General features: G+C 40.1%; 1 protein-coding gene across 1 annotated transcript; it reads right to left on the bottom strand.

Moving 5' to 3' along the window:
* Window positions 1-1,195: 1,195 nt before the first annotated feature.
* Window positions 1,196-17,164, bottom strand: LOC128357274 (prickle-like protein 2). Its single transcript, XM_053317589.1, has 9 exons — window positions 17,149-17,164; window positions 8,672-8,823; window positions 6,143-6,256; window positions 5,854-5,991; window positions 5,299-5,502; window positions 3,969-4,155; window positions 3,178-3,332; window positions 2,241-3,045; window positions 1,196-2,148 (listed from the first exon to the last, which is right to left on the bottom strand). Exons 2-9 carry the CDS (start codon window positions 8,801-8,803, stop codon window positions 1,196-1,198), a joined length of 2,688 nt encoding a protein of 895 aa, XP_053173564.1. The 5' UTR covers window positions 8,804-8,823; window positions 17,149-17,164.
* Between the last annotated feature and the right edge of the window lie 805 nt (window positions 17,165-17,969).

The following is a 17,969-nucleotide window of genomic DNA, read 5'->3' as shown; positions in this document are numbered from 1 at the left end:
GAGGTCAGTTACAACCAACCGGAGAACTCAGTATGAGATACAACTTGCTGGTTGTTCATTGAAGTACACTTTATTTTCAGTATGAGACAACAACAACAAATTGACATGCAAGTCTCCCTATCTCTACATCATGTTATACAAATAATGATTCTTTAGTTACAAAATATATAAATATTTAAGACCATATGTACATGACATTTACATTACTACATCCATTACTTTATTAAGTTTATTACTATATATACATTTAACAGGTATTATTCTTTAATATTTGTATAATTATTATTTGCATTATTATTATTATTGTTAGCATTATTATTTTTATTCTTACTCATCTATAAGTAACTCTCAAAAAAACAAAGCATGTTGCAGAAGAGAAAACGGGACCATACCTGACGTTACTGTGCCTGAATGGTCAAGGAGCAGAGGCTATTGGGCGCTCTGTCCTTGGTAAAGCATGGAGAGCTGGCTATGTAGAGCACAAGGTTCAACAGACTATTTGTACAAGGTGATAACCGGGCTAGCGAGCCAACACTATATTCCAGCAGCATTTGGATTCCACTGAGGTAAACAATGACATAGCTTGGAATCTAGCACGTAGCTTTCACTATCCCAACACAATTTCTGGTTTGTCCACATAGAATAAGTTTACTGCCCAGGGCTAGGGTCACTGAGCTGCGACATGAACAGTCAGATCACTGCAGTTTTACTTCCCTTTTCAAACTGTAATGGAATAGTTCGATCTCTCTGTAACATGGATACACACACAGACACACACACACACATCATGTTACCTCAACCACAGTCGTATTTAGTAGTCAGATTCATCGGTGCCTCCTGGTACCATCATCGAATTTGATCTCCATCATTGTAAACATCTCTGTTGTGTAAGCCAGCTGAGCTTCCTCTTATGATTAGATCATTCTGTGTAGGTGTGCACAAACACTACCCAGTGTAGAGTTGTGTAAGCTCACAAGCACGAAAAATAGGCCTTTTTCTCGCTTCAACCCCAACACACATACACGCAGACACACAAACTCATAGACAAACACTCTATTCACTCTGTGTCAGCTGTCTCACTCTCACCTTCCCACTCCCTCTGTTCCTACTCTCTGTTGCTTTTAACGTCTCCTTACCTCTCTCTCTCATCTCTTTCACTCTCCTGCTTAATCCCTTACCCTCTTTTTGCTCATATCTATGAAATTATGCAGTTTTTGCTCTTCCTTCTCTGGCGGTTGTGCAGCTGGCCATGAATCGGCCCATGCAGAGGTCCATGATGGCCAACTATCCCAGAGGGGCTGTAGCGATGGCGCAGCTCCTCATTGTTGATGTAGCACAGCTGCACGGGCCGAGGGATTGGTTCACCCAGGAAATAACCCTCATCTCCCTCAGACTCAGAAGAAGAGGAGCAGCTGGAGCACCAGGGGTCAGCAGCTTCCATGTACCCATCGCCCCAGCATGGCCCACCTAGCCCCACAGGCTGCCAGCCAGCATTCTGTAGGGTGAGATCAGAAGTAGTGCGGGGGCAGGGCCGATGGGGCTGTTGTCTGTAGGCGCCTGGCTCCAGACCAAACAACTCCCGGGCAGCATGACCGGAGGGGAAGCGATCATAATCCTCCTGAACGCGGCGGTAGGGTGGCTCCAACATTTGAGCAGGCCGGTCCGCCACCAAGTGTAGGGCGTTATCAGAGCGAGAACGGCGAGAGCGTTTGTGGTGGCGGCCACTGCGGTGCTGCCCATTACCATGGTTTCCACGATGGTGTTTGCGACGTCTTGGTTGTGGCTGTTGCTGCTGGGTTACGGGTTCCTGCCCGTTTATACGTCGACGGGGCATCCTGTCGCTCATTGGAGCCATCCGCAGGTTCCCACTGCTGCCCATAACCCCGACACGACCTTTGCTGTCGAAGCCCAGTGGTTGTGGGCCGTCCCAGTACTGCAGCGGGTAGCCTACTCTTAGTGGAGTGTACATGTTGTTGTTGTAGGGGCGAGAGGAGGACAGTGACTCTGTGCTGTGGAACTGGACTGAGGAGCTGAGGGTTCCCATATTGCTCTTCTCAGACACATTCACACCTGAGTCCTTACTCAAGTCAGGCATAGAGAACCTTGACAAATGCTCCTGACGCCTACTGCCCCCGTCCAGAGAGTTACCTGCTAAAATAACAAATAATCACATGTCAGATTTTCATACAATTTGGATTTGTATTATATTTGATCACATTGTATGATTTATCAGACTGTACCTGTGGCATTGGACATGGTGAGGGAGTCCATGGATCCACGAGGAGTCTGTTCTAGAGGAGTGAGAGGCTCATTGAAGCTCATGGCATTGATGGGGTTCCTCCTGGTCAGCGGGGGCCTGCCATCTCTCTGGAATCCATGTAGGCTGATGCTCCTCTTGTCAGAGAAACCCTGGTTCTGGCTAGACATCTCATTGAAACTCATCTGGGTACGTAGCTTGTTGGGCCTGAACTCATCCTGACTGTGGTGGATCCAGTTTTCATTAAAGGAGTGGCCTCTCAGGGCCGCCATAGGGGTCCTCTTGGCATTGCCTTGTTCCTTCCCCCAGGAGTCAGGCCTCTTACCTGGGTTGGCAGGAGTCTGGGCTGGAGGATGAGGATTTGCGTTGGGATTGTAGCCCTGCCTAGGGTTACACTGACCCAGCAGATGTATAGATGTAGTGGTAGGGGAGGGTTCCCGCTGGGGGCCCTCATAAGCAGCAGCAGGGACGTAGGGATCATCCCGGCTCATCCACACCTGGTTAAGACTTGGGGCACGGCTTGGAGTACGGCTGGGTGTACGGTTAGGTGTCCTGCTCGGGGTCTGGCTAGAAGAGAGGCTTAAACGGTCCATCTGAACAGACAAGGGATCAATTTCAGCTGACAGACGGTCGGGCATGGGTGGAGGAGCTGACTGGCGGGCCTCAGCACTACGCCGCTCTTGCTCAGCATTCCTGCGCTCCTTTTTCCCAATCTTGGTGCTGTGGCGGGACTCACGGGAACGGGCGCTCTGGAAGGCTGAGTCTGAGGAGTCGGACTCATCTGGATCCTGATAGCAACACATTAGTACAATTAGGAAACTGCTAATATGTATGGTCATACTGAAAAATTTGTCCTGCTAAAATATATAACAATATAACAATTCAATAATGTTCATAATACTCATTTGTTGATCAGCTACCTGTCCAGCACTGCAGGACCGTGAGCAGAAGATTTGTCCCTGCTTTGGCAGAAAGGGACGGCCAAGCAGAGAGCGTTTGCAACGAGCACAGCAAAAGCATTCCTCAGTCGCATGCCAGTGCTGCCCATCATATGTCATCTGGCCTTGGTCAATGCCTTAGGTGAAACACACAACATTAATACATAACATACCAGAAAGAAAGTTTATTAGTAAATACTCAAGGGTTCCAGCTTTAACTGCTGAAAAATGGTAAAATGTTATTTTACAAAGTCTGCTGCTGCTAATGAACACAGCCCACAGTCTGATTTTAGCCATTAGGTTAAACTCATTTTTGCCTGATATAATGGAGTCATTTTCTACAAACTGAGCTTCCCCCCCCCCCATTTAAAAGCAAAACCATTTGTGAGTCTATGCCCATACATGACTGCCGGATTTGTAAGAAATCACACATAAAATTCAGCAGCCCTGTTTCTGAGCTGAAGGAAGTAATCATCTTTCACAGCTCCCATCTGGATACAACATGGGCCCATCCTCTGAAACACACTCTTTCACTGTTATTGGAGCTTGGTGATGATAATAACCATCCACATCTCACTGCACTGACTCCGCCTCTTCACAGCTGTGGCACACAAGGCTGATTATAGCCACACTCACAATAAATAGCTGTTAAAGGTTTTCTATGATGTTAGTGTAAAAAAAACATGTCCATGTGTTTTTGTAACAGTTTATGTTTGTTAAAAGTCTTGATACAACAATAAAAATAAAACCCCAAAAGGAAACATGTGTAATACCTATGTGTTCTCCACATGCATCACAGTACTCTGCATAAAGGGACTCAAAGCAATTGCAGCAGTGTGGCCGCCCGTCCTTCATGATGTAGCGCTGGCCGCCGAGGGTGGTCTCACACTCGTAGCAGCAGAAGTGCTTCATGTGCCAGTGCCTGCCCTCTGCCTCGGTGCATTCATCGGCAAAGATAATCTGCATGAGCCAGATATTATATTCATCAGCAGAGACATTCAACACAGAGATTTAATTGAGTTAAATGAAATGTTGGAATTAATGTTAAGCAAAAGATGAATATTAGCTCGTTTTACATTTGCAAATTTGCAAAGATGACTTTTAATGTTGCTGTTTAAGAAGTTACTGGGTAGTGATGATGTTTGGGGTACCTCAAGGCTCTATCCTCGGCCAGTTATTTTTTTCATAATATTTATTTGTTATCCCCAGGATGATGGCCCCTAAACTTTTTTCCCCATGACCTTTTAGAAGCAATGCTTACTTGCTACCTCTCTTCACACATGACATATGTCAATGAGTAAATAAATATCTTGTGGAGCAAAACAGTTTGTTCTTCTTTCTTATCCCGTTAAGCATCTTGCAACCATTCAAAATTGAATGTCACATAATTACTTGTCACAAAAAACGAAACAAAACCCCCCCAACAACCTCAAATTGTTATCATAAAAGAAATTTGTCTTACTATCCTCCAGTTTTCCAGCTAGCAGAAATCCTTGTGTCATATCAGATAGGTATCAGTTAGAGCTGCAGTGATTAGGCAACTGCTTTGGTCAATTAATGAATTAATAATCTCAGTAATTTTTCAAGCAAAAATTTGTTGGTTCCAGCATCTCAAATACAAAGATTTGCTGCTTTTCTGTGTTGAATATTGTTAGGTTTTGGGCAGTTGGTTGAAAGAATCTTGGACTCAGAACTAGGATAGGTTTTCTTTCCAACTTTTTACTGTATTTTATAAATTTAATGATTAATCAATTAATAGAGAAAACCATTGGCAGAGTGATTGATGATGTGAATAATCATTAGTAGCAACACTAGCATCACTTGTACATAACTATTTCTATGATTTAAGGGAAATAAAACAGATATGACACTTGAGTTACTGCATGTGTCATCATATTGATGGTACACTATGCTTACCAGAGCTATTTTTACTGTATGTCATGCCTGCGTGCCACATTTTATGGTAAAACAAACAAGCAGACTTTCTGTATAATGGCAAGAATGCTGAGACATCTTTTCACTCCAGACCAATTTCAAGTCTCTGAGCAAGGAGCCATTCAGCTATTTCCAACCCTGCAAGGCTCCAGGCCGAGACAGACGCACCTCATCACAGGCACAGCAGCGGGGTTTCAGCCTCTCGGCGTGGTGCCGGCCACAGTAGATCTTGCCATCCTGGTAAAAGTAGATGAGATCCACCAATAGCTCCTCACACATGCTGCAGACAAAGCAATGAGGGTGCCAACATTTTCCATGACCCGCCCTCACAGCAAAAACCACAATGTCCCCTCCGTTTATCTGACCACCACACTGTAGGAAAGGAGAGGAGAGGAGAAGGAAGGGAAAGGATAAGAAAAAAAGGAAAGGACAAAAACAGAGAGGAGTGAAGGGAAGAGATGAGAAGTGGACAAAAGGGATCAATTAGGGGTGGGAGAAAAGCATGAGAAAAAAAGATTAATATAAACTGTAGGTCATGCAGAGTTAAATAGATATAATTCTTCTTGAAGAAATTAGGATGCAAGATTGAAGTATTTTCTACTTCTTATCTGTTTCATCCATCTGATGAAACATCAAAAAGAAGCCCGGGTGAGTAAATCCAAAAATATAAATGAAAAGGAGGACAACAGAGCAAAAGGAAGAAAAATTAGTTATTGGTTTTACCTTTTCACAGATGGCCCCATTTATGGTGAGGGGGAAAGGACGGACGTTGCCCCTGCCCAAATTCTCCTTCTTCCGTTGGTTGCTGAAGAGCTTTAGCTCTCTTTTCTCCTCCTCGTCCATTGCGTTACAGTAACGTACCTGAAGAACACGGTTCATCATCAGTTCAAGCGCAGATGTCACATTTGTATTCAAAACCAGAATGCTCCTGAACTACTGGAAGTCATAATACCAATACATTTGTAATGTACTAAGGTGTGACAGAATTTTGCTATTAAAAAACATGTTTCACCTCATTGTCATGTGGTGGCAACTGGTGAAGAAGTTGTTTGATACGATATTTCTCTCCAGGGCTGTTTATATAAGGGACCTTCTCTTCTGGTAAGGAGTTATAATATTGATGAACCTGAAACAAATGACACAAATATGCAGTTCTGATAAAACTTAATGTTCAATTATGAAGCATCTGTTATGTTGAGTTGAATATTTTTACATATTCTACCTCATTTCATTACTTTATGGCAACACACCCAACCTAAATTAAACTGAAATTACTTTCAAATTAATTTATAATGTTCTTCATGTGAATAACATTTTGTTTTTTCCTCCATCAAGGCAGTCCTTGGTGTTAGTGTCTGGAATTGAAAGAGTGTGAGCTCTGTGCTGCTGCTGCAGAAACAACCTTGAACAGAAGCAAATTCTTACATTTTTCAGAAGCTGATTCAGCTTCCTTAAAGGAAATTGTATTACAATTATGATTCATGATGCAGCAGGACTTGGTATCCAAGGCCTAAACATCCTTTTGTATTTGCATGTTAATGGGTGAAATACAGAAAACCTTGGTTGGTGTTTGAACACTGAAGGGATGGAAAACAATCTTGTCAGTTGTCTCTGATTTCAGTACAACAGCCTTTGACACAAAGTGGCCCAGTGTTCAATGCAGTGTAAATATCTATTTTGCTGAAGTTGTTGTAATCCAATTTACATAATCAGTGGAGTGGAGAGTGAAAGGGAAAGGAAGAGCATCTCAGACTGCCACCCCTCAGATTCTCACATATTTATTTATTCTACAATGTAAAGAGTGACACTGAGCCTCATGACAGTTTTGCTGCTCTAGATGGTTTGACGTGAGGAATTCTTTTCCAGAATTTGATCTTTAAATGGGAAACAGGTCAGCTATGAAGGACAACTACATGTATATCAGTGAAACATACTCTCCTCAGTAGCTCCTCTCTGTTTTGAGCTCTTTGTAATTTGGTCAAAGATACATAAAATGCTTTCTTTTACCACATTCTGTATTATCAAGCTCTTAACATGACATTAATAGATACTAAATATTATAGTTTTAGATAATGAAGAATGATAAAGAGGAAAAATATCCTTTATCATGCTATTTTGCCACAATCATATGATCAATTAAAATACTGGGTCAGAGGTGGTCATTAGTCCTAAGATAAGAACATTTTGTCAGAAACATGAGGAATAAAACATTTCAACAAGCCAATCATGACTCAATGAACTGTACTACATGAAATTATGCTTTTCTTTCAAAATGCAAATTAGATTAATGACATTGAACAGAGCGAAACAACAAGTGACAGGCTTAGAAATCGTTACATTCATGTGCATTAAAAAACACAACAGGCAGCTACAATTGTCTACACCTCCTGCTCAATGAGAGAGGCTGTAGCCTTTTTCAGCATCCTGTCAAGATGGCTGACTGGAGAAAATGACTGTTATCACCCCAGCCTGTCATCTGTTAACAGGGCCTGTTGTATTAGAGTGCTGCACTCACTAAATAAAGACAGAAGTGTTTATACCCAATATAGTTGAGCAGAGCCATGTTTATCTTAAGCCACAACTGACAAAAACAGTGGACAGAAATAAAAAATGATGATGAGAAAACATCTTCTTCTGGATATGCACAATTGATTACATTAGCTTGGTCATGCATGCAATTAAAAGGCGTTTAAACTGCAAATGAGTCCAGACAGGGAATTGTGGAACCTGAATACATAAACACATTGCCACACAGTTTCAATTAGATTCATCCAAACATTCAGTGTCTCAAATTACTTCCATTCCTCTGGGTTTTAAATCTGAAAGGATACACGAAAATACAGAACAAATCGATGGCTAGCATACCAAAACCATTCTTAAATGGAAAAATTAAAATGTGCACACAGCTCCAAACTGACATATTCTCTCATATTTTTATATATTCTTGATAGTGATCAGGGAAAGTTCTACTGTTTCTATATGTACAAGGGGACTCCACCTGGACAAACATAACCTCATACATTTCATAAACGTGAATCAGATGTTTCAACCATTGCGTCACATCTGTTCTCCAAAACAATGCAATCAGCTAATCAGCCTGTGGTTACTTTTCAGGATTTTAGTCATGGTTGTCATTCTGACTGTGAACTTGATTCCTACACAGTGTTAGCTTTAACACTGGCAGCTCAGAAATGTCTTTACAATTATTCTTCCGTGAAACGCCTGGCAGCTCAGTCGGAGTGATTTGTATGTCTTCCCTGCACCTTTTCTCTTGTCCTCTTCTTCAACCCAAAGAGACTGAAACAATAATGATCCATTGTCTTGTTTTCAGATCAGTGAATTTTCCATCTCTGGATTATTAGGAAAATGCCACAGATACTTTATCGTCCGACTAATTAAATTCTTCTGACCGATTTGGTTCAATTTGATATGGTCTGGCTTTGTCAGACCAAAATAAGCATTAGCTAATGAGGCACGACGGGGAAGGGGTGTTGAATGTGAAGTGAATATCTGAGGAGAAGAGATTTTGGAGCTGGTGTACCTGTTCAGGGCTGAGGCCAGGTGGAACCCAGGCATATTCCTCCAGTGCACATCCAGAGTCATCATCAGAGGTCGAGTTTCTCTGGAAGTCGTACATCAGCTTGGTGATGGTCTTCTCCATCTCCAGAGACATGGCTGTCACAACATGCTCCTCTACACAAACTGCTTCAATGGACACAGGTATTCCTGTTGATGAAAAAGGCAGAAGAGAGAATGAGAGATAGAGAAAAGAGAGGAAAAAAATGGGAGATGGCAAAATCGTAGCATTTTAGGCTATTGATTGATTTGACGGTGAACATCAGGTGCACCACAGCTATAGAAAATATGTAAGTTATGAACAATACATTTTTCTCATGCTCTCACATACAGGAAAAAAACCATTGGTGGTCCAAATCTGTTAAATGCATTCAAGGTATGAATGCCATTCTAGCTTTGTATGGTTGTAAAAACATCAACTGTGAAGTAACAATCAACATTTTCGAGTGGCAGGGGACTTTAAATTTGAGTTTTATTATATTAAACGTCACTTTTATTCATGTTTTACTTGCAGCTTTAATGCTGGAAAAGTCATAGTCTCAATCTTACAATCAAAAGGCCTGTATTTAAGTAAGCTTTCTTTTTTTAAATAAGTAAGAAATATACTTGTGAGCCTATATATATTATCATATATAGACATGCATACTATGCCTGCACATACACATGCATACACAGAGATTTATTAAATGCCATTAAGTGACATATTATTAAGTGTCAAGTTAGATATATTGGAGCTCTTTCTGAGTCCTAATTACAATACATTGTAATTGGGTTTGAGTATTGTGATTAGGTTGTTAGTTGTAATTACAATAACTCCAACATACCTTGAATGGCACCATTAGTGATGCTATGAGGTAAATGTAAGCAGCATATTAGCATGCATCTTAGTTTAGTGTGTTAGCATGATACCATTTGCTAATTAGCACTAAAAGCAAAGCTGAGGCTGATGGGAATGTCGTAAATTTTACCAGTGTGATAACAATCTTGATGTCCTGGACATAAAGGTATCAAACATAATTCATTTCAATTCAGAATTCACACAAATTTCATGGTGTCACAAGGTAAAACATTAGGTGATCATGCTTCATCCTCTGGGAACTATGACTGTCGTACAATCCATTTGATAGCTGCTGAGATATTTCAGTCTGGACCAAAGGGGTTGACTGAGTGACTGAGCTGTGCTGCAGACATCACTTAAAAATTGATTTAAATAATATCACAGCAGCAGAGCAATCCAAACACATCATTATCAGCTGCTGTATCTGCATTCAATACTTTACTCGAATGTATGGATTCAAGATCAGTTCAATGTTCTCCTACATCTTGCTGCACATATTTTCTGACACATGAATAATTAATAGGGCTAGGTATCGCCTCAACCATCAACGTATGAAGATAAAATGCAACTCATTATGCAGGCAGCTTGAATATGTAGTGAGCCAGCAACGGAAGCAAGAATGATATCTGTTTACATCACAACGCTGATGAGTGGAGAGAGTCAATTAGTGTGAAGTAAAGGACACAATAGTGATGTCAGAGCCTGATATGAGTTTTAAAAAACACAGTGATTATTGAACTTGCTGTAATGTATCATATTTGTGTGTCTGTAGGTCAGGTATCAAGGTCAAACCAGTTTACTGGGAAAAAAACACTCCCCGATGATCTGTGTTTAAGTACGAACAGGCTCTGACATTTTCTGATTCAAAATGATTTCTCAGGTATTCTCTGGTGGTTTCGGAGAGCAACACTGTTTCAAGCAGATTAGAAATCACAGGAAACCAGAGCTTAAGCAGTGGCCAAGGAACAGCCGACATTTCCACAGACTGAGCCAGTGAGTCAGCCTCCATCCAAGCAGAGCTGAGTACTGTTTATCTCTCTAAGATGGGTGCTGCTGATTTCTTTGTGAGAAGAGATCGCAGGTATGTAACCTTGAGCCTCCGGTCTGGCCTGAAGCTGTGCTTCATTAGTGTATGGAGGCTGAGTTAGAGTGTGCCTGCTGGGAAACCTGCAGCCTGTTGCGCCAGTTAGACATCTGTTCATACATGACTTAAGTTGGCGATATGAATCCTAACTACATTCTGACATTTAAATTCATTTCCTTTTCCTTCCTCTGTGTCATAGAGACAAGTGTATTTATATTTAATTGATAGCATCTACAGTGCCTAAATGTACCTCCTTGTCCAAGGACAAACGTTTTTGGAAATATGCTTGTTTGTTGTCTTTCTGGTAGCTACATAAAAAAAGATATTAGAGGGGAAAATTACTTATTAATTTCCATTCTCACAGCAGACATTTTGACATGTCAGAGCAACAAATTAGGGCTAAAAAGCATTCTCTATAATCTTGGTAGCTCAGTGGGCACCTATCAGCTACAGAGTTAATGTGTCATGATGATAGTCTGTGGCTTTGAAGGCAGGATGAAAAATAAGCTTCTAAATCGCTCTAAAACTGCCCTATTTTCATTTTGTCTCATGTATGCTAGCATGCTAGCCAGTAATACACACTAATCAACTAGGTTTTGTTTAAATATAGGAAAATGTGCAAAGTTGAGTACTTAAAGTACGATACCACTGACGATGCTGGCTCTAATAGACTCTCATTCAAAATCATAAACTTCTCTCCAGAAATACGAAGTCAATAATTTTCAGTCAGTCTCAATCTCTACATTTTGGCCCTCTAATGAGTGTGCTGGTCATTTTGAAAATGATTGATCTGTTAAAAAGAATTGCTTTGATATCTGCTGTCTGGGCGTTGATTGACAGTTAGCTTATCTACTGCTCTATTCAGCTCCGGGACTTGCACTGAGTTGGGCTATTTTTTGCAATATTTCTGCAAGATTAATGTTACTTGATTATGATATCTGCCCTTAGCTAATGTAGCTTGTATTAAACCAAGTGTGCACTAGGTTCACGTCTGTCCGAGTTAGCACGGCATGTTTCCAGAGCGTGGAAGGCAAAACCCCTAAAGTGGGGCATTAAAACATTCTATGTGTGTATTTATATACAGTGTTTGACAAAGAAGTTGCAACAGGCCCAGCTATTGTTTGTTAGGAAATAACACCAGTGTGTGTAAGTTCCCATCAATGTCTTGTTTAGTTACAAGTGTTAAATACACCTAATACCCCAACTGGTCAAGGCAGATGGCCGCCCACCTAGAGCCCGATTCTGCGTCAAGTTTCGTCCCGTAAAATGGGAGTTATTCGTGGCCGTTGTCACAAAGTGCTTGCTCATGTAGGCACGTTGAGTGTCTTTGAACTAAATAGAAGAGTACAGTCTAGACCTGCTGTATGTGAAAGTGCCTTGAGATGACTTTTGTTGTGATTATAATACATATAAATAAAGATTGATTGATTTATTGATACCCAAGACACAATATGTACATGAGAGATTGGATATGTAGGAAGCTATGCTAGTCGTTTCCCTGTGCTTCCAGTGTCTCTACTAAGCTAGGTTAAACATGTCATAGAGCTACTCTGTATTGAGCAATGAGATGAAAATATATTGATCTTATCTTCTAAGTCCAGGTAAGAAAGAGCATAATCCTTCAAAATTAAAGAGTATTCCTTTGAAGATGTTTTTAATAAGGTTTTTCCATGGAGGACAGTTTGACATGTCATAGCAGGAAAACCATAGCTTTAACAAATTGCGTTAATGAATAGTAAATGTGCATGCTGACTCTCTGACCTGGCTAAGTAGGGAATGTCAATAAGATGGAGCACAGATTAATGTTATTAGTTACACCTGTGTTTTACCTGCTATGATAATGCTGTGAAAAAGAGGACATCATCAGCAAGTCATCAACCTTCTATTTTATTTTAGAGTCAATCTTTTAAAATTGTGTGATTTTGTAAGAAGTTATGTAGATAAACTACAAATTCTTCCTAACAATGAAGTTGTGTCCTCTTCCTCTCTAGCACAGTATAAGTAAAACCATTGTGGGGTTATGTTAAATCCACTTTGGCACACATATTGTTATTGTCAAGTGGATGACAGCGTCACTGCATGCAACAGCGCTCCGCTTAATGCTCCTTTCACACCCTACTTATTAAGATGTGATGTAAGTCTCTACTGTGCATTGTTAAACAAAGACGCAGCTTTCGTGTCAAACTGTTTCAGTGTCACGGCTTGTCTTTGCACCAAAACTTTTGACTGTATGCACATTGAGCTGGTACAGAAGACTGCTGATGAGTGTGTGACTTTTTGACGTAATAAACACTTGCCAGGCTGAGCGGTTAGTCATAACACACTCCTCTGTTCTTCCCCAGCAACACAAGCAGAGAGGAGAGACAAGTTGTGAACTTCTGTTTCCTGGGGGAGGCACAATTTTGGGTAATTCATGCTTCAGAAGTGTTAATATATTTGGGGAGAAAAGAAATGTTTTTCTGTTCTCTATTTTGTAATTTTCTACATTTTTAGTAATTTGCTTGCCTTTCTGGAAATGAAGCCTTTTGTTGTTACTGTGCTCACATTCACATGCTGTGATAAATACTCATCATACATCTTAACAGAGCTGTAGTCAGATGGTTGACTTTGCTGATTGCACTGTCAATTTTCAAGTGTTGTTAATAATTTCCCCCTTTAATAGGCAACCTGATAAGATTCTTTAATAGACGTGAACCATGTTTAGTTTTCTGTGCTCAGAAAGCTGCTTCCATTGATGTTATTTATTCAACAAATGTTTTGAAATCATTTTTTCAATAGAGGAACTGGCAGAAAGACAGGAGACACTGCTTTAATGCCATCCATTAAGTCATTTTATTTAAAGTAATCTGTTTATTTAACAGAATGTGTGATGTGTGATGAAAGGCATTAAAATATCCAATGAAAAGCTCAATAAAAGTAGCTTAGTGATGGGTTTGCTTTTCTCTTTTAGCACAACTGTGAAAAGGTTCAGGGTTTTGTAATTAACAGTGTGTAAAGGTCTAAAACACAAATAGACAATCATGTGCCTTGTAAGACCGAGTGATTTCACTCTTTCTCTTCTCTTTCCAACCAATCAATACAGCCTCAACCAGAGAGGAGAAACTAATCATTGAAATCAGCTGAAGAAGTGATTGGCTCAACTAAAAAGCGTTACTCTTCCTTCCACTGAACATGTTTTCTGAATAGTTTCAAACAACTTACAATCTGTCCTGACTTTGTCCCTGCTCAATCTTTGACCGTTAAACCACAATTAGATCATCAGAGCTATTAAGTGGGTTGGCACTTAATATATATATATATATATAATAACTAAAAAAATATTTGACATTTGTCTCAAAGGGAAAGGTGGGCTGTAAAGTGCTAAATGTTCTCTCCCTGTATTTCATGACTTTAAGTGCATTTTTACTGCAGCGTTGAGGGGAAGAGGAGAGATAACCCCTCTCTGTGAGATCATACATCTTTGACTGCATCAGGATTATTACAGTAAAATATGAATATTGTCTCTAATAAGAAAACTAGATCTGAATTCAGGATCCTAAACTGATCTAAAATATCACTGTCTGGATAACAGTTTAACCTGTAGTCTACAATTTGTCACTTTTTTATAATGGGGTATCTCATCTTAAGAATCTTCTTAAGGTCAATGTTAAGAATTAAAATGGGAAATATACTCATTCACTTCCTCGCCGTGAGTTGGACGAGAAGACTGATACCACTTTCATAACTGTCCGTCAAACATGAAGCTACAGCCAGCACTATTTGCTTTGCTATTTCTTGCTGGATCCAGTAACTTCTTGGAGTCTCTGCTGGTTGCTTGGCAACTGCTCAGAACCAAGAAATAGTCCTGCACACAAACCCACCGTCAATTTCTTACTTTGCTTAAACAAATGAGATATTATTTGGTAATAAGTGAGATTTAGAGGAGCTGGTAGGCAGATTTAGTTCCACCTTGGACAGAGCCAGGCTAGCTGTTTCTCCCTGCTTCCAGTCTTTGTGCTAAACTAAGCTAACTGGCTGCTGGCTGTAGCTTATATTAACACAGCAAGTCATCCAAATTAAATGCAAATACTTTGTCCATCCACGCACTCCACAGGGACACATAGGGGCGTTTACTCATCTGCTGTTCCTTTCAGCTGGGTGACAATTTATCTGTGCCTTCCAAAATCTTGATGCCTGGTTTAGTTTAGGCACAAAGATGACTTAATTAGTGCTAAAGAAAGATCATGGTTTGGGTTGAAATAAGTACTTTGTTAAGGTTAGAGGACTTGTGTGTGTGTCATGGTTACAGCAATAACTACGTGGTTATGGTCAGGCAGCACTTAAAAGATGCCTGAGGACGACCTGTAGTCTGATGTGGCTTTGATTTAGTGTTCAGGAACGCACATTTTGTTGACCCACCCATCCACCCCAGACCTCTGCAGACTTTATTTCTGTATAATAATGTCACCTCACCTCCTTCTTTGCTCCTGACATCCAAAAGTCACAATTAAGACGACTGCTGGAAGTATTTATCACTTAATCTTAAACATACAGTCATTTTAGCGTTGAAGTAGTGTCAATCTTTTATTCTAACTAATAAGCATATTTCCCTGATTGTCAATGTTTTGTTATAATCTGCATGGCTGACATCTCAAACAAGCACAATCAAGTGATGGGTTAAGTTTGAAAAATTGATTTTTATTTTCTCAGGCTCATAATGATTAGTTACCGTACTGAAATATGAATTATTTGACAAAGATGATAACTATTTTAACCATCCGCAGTGACTGTTGAATGGAGGAGAGGACGACTCATCCAAACTGTATCTCAGTGAGGCAGCAGTCAGCCAACTGTAGGTCAGTTGGAAAAACTCTGCAAGTTGCCGTGGCAACTGGTTGGTGTGCTTAGTCTTGAACAACACCCATTTACAAGTGTGTCATGAAATGTACGATTTTACTGATAGAACAATAAAGTGCACACAGAGAGAAAGAGAGAGCTGTAATATATTTTCATTTGTTGGTATCTGTCTTTATCGGGAGGCACAAATCTACCATCTTTATGCTTCTTTCATACTCACTGGCAGGGTTACATAATGGATAATATACATGCTGTAGGCATATCATGTTTTAAATATTGTAAATGATCACTGAATCTGATTTTAGTTTTACCATAATATGCCTCTTCTTCAGTTAGATCCAATTAGTAGTGTCTTAATTTACACATAAATTAACTGAGATTAATCAACATCTCTGAGCCAGAGCAGAGAAGATCTTCATAACAAATTAGGTAATTTTGAGAACAAAGAGAAGAGGCTCTGCGTATAAATCCACAACCTCTCAGGTTCCAGCAAGAGAAAATACACTCGAAACACATACGGAGAGAGAAATAAAAAATAGAGAAACAATAGATAGAGGGCTGTAGATGCAGTGTTAAGAGCATCGCTTTTCCTTTTTCACGTGTCATGCTTCACCCACCTCCCTCCTTCCTCCTCCCATCCTCATGTGCCTCTGACAGGCTCTGTGTGGGTGTGCATGAGAGAAAAAGAAGGAGAGGGAGTGATGGAGAGAAAAAGCTCTTATTTATGTAAAAGCTGACATGAGAGGAGGTGCTCGGCTGAAGCACAGAGCCTGACCAAGGCTTGATTAACTCTTCACAGTGAGAGCATAACCAATCAGAATCAACACTATCCTCTCCGTGACAACAAATGCGATGCAGAGTCCACATTTAATCTCCTTCTGTTGCCGACATACAGTTTGTCAGCAGTAATTAGAATTTCTCTTGGTTGACAAATTCTCTGGTTCTGTATATTTACAATCATCCCCTTTAAAACACCCCAAAAAACTGATAAAGCAGACAGCGTCTTATTAAGCTTTTCATTGATATTTAACTGGTGCTTTGAATTGAAGCATTAAATGAGACACTAAACATTACAAGCTGCAATCGATAAAACTGGTGAGGAGTTTTGAATTTGCTCCTGCATCCCCTTTAATACACAAAAGCTGAACCAAAGAGGATGCTAATCGCCTCGACAGGTTCTTGGTTGTCAGTTAATCTCAGTGCTGTGTGTCTGCAATTATTTCATTGTAAACAACCGCTGTGTGGAATTATTCGTCCAACATACAGTAATTAATCACCCTTTGTGTGTCAAGTGCTCTGCTGCAGTAAGATGGAAGGCAGAACTTCAGGATTTATGAATGCTGTTCAACCATTAACTATGTGGTTGAGACAACTAAAATCAGATGCAGCAGATTCAAAGTCACGTCATTCACTCCCCTCCATTGGTAATGGCAGCACTTTACCATTTTCAACTGCATCATATTCTCAAAGACTAAGCATATCCGGTGAAATATTCAAGCCATGGAGTGGGAGGTTTGAAGCTTTTTACTCATACCATTTTTGCTCACTCTCGCTCTCTTTCTCTCTTTCTGTGTGTGTGGCTCCACGTATCCTCTGAATGTTAAAGAGGTAGTAGCAGTTTAGTTTGCCCCCCAGGCCCGTCCTCCTGAAAAACTGTAAAACATCAAACACTTCAACAATATGCCCCTGGGACATTGGGAATATTGTGGCTCACAAATACATGATGTGACAAAGTACATAAAGGTCAATTATGGCAAAATTGAAATGCAAATTTATTGGGGAGGCTGGCTGCAGAAAGACTGAGAAAGTGGATGTCCTGTGATGAATTGTCTCATGTATCTTGTTATCAGCCAGGCCTCATCCATTTACTCGTGCATTTTACAGATGCTGCCAAGTCAATACAATTATCCAGTGATACAGAGAGATGAATCCAAATGCAAAATTGAGAATACAGTACAAAACCAATGTAAAATAGATTAAGGCTGCAACTAACAATTATTTTCATTATGGATTAATCTGTCAATTATTTTCTCTTAGTTGTCGGCCTATAAAATGCTTCCCAAAGTTCAAAATGCAACCTAAAGTATCTTGCTTTGTCCCAACCAACAGTCCATAACCCAAAGAAAATCAGTTTACTGTCAAAGAGGACTAACTAAGGAAATATTCACATTAAAGTACCTAGAAATCAATCAAAAACAATTAATCAATTATCAAACTAATTTTATGTTGATCTAATTGATCAATCGACTAATCATTGCAGCTCTAAAATAGTTAACTAAGTCACTTTAGTAATATTTGTTTGCCTGTAATACAGCACTGAATTAACTTAGTTTATCATGTTTCTACTTTGAACATGCTTTTCTCTTTCAACATACATGGTGAGGAAAAAACTCAAAAGCTGCTCTTCTTCCTTATTATTACTCTCCTAATCATTCTTAGAGATAATGGTAATTATTTGCCTGGAAGCCTTCCACATCGACCAAAAACTAAAGCAGGAGGGTTTGG

Source organism: Scomber japonicus, chromosome 4 (assembly GCF_027409825.1).
Source record: "Scomber japonicus isolate fScoJap1 chromosome 4, fScoJap1.pri, whole genome shotgun sequence".
NCBI classification, from domain to species: Eukaryota; Metazoa; Chordata; class Actinopteri; order Scombriformes; family Scombridae; genus Scomber; species Scomber japonicus.
This window is presented reverse-complemented; position numbering and strand designations above follow the sequence as displayed.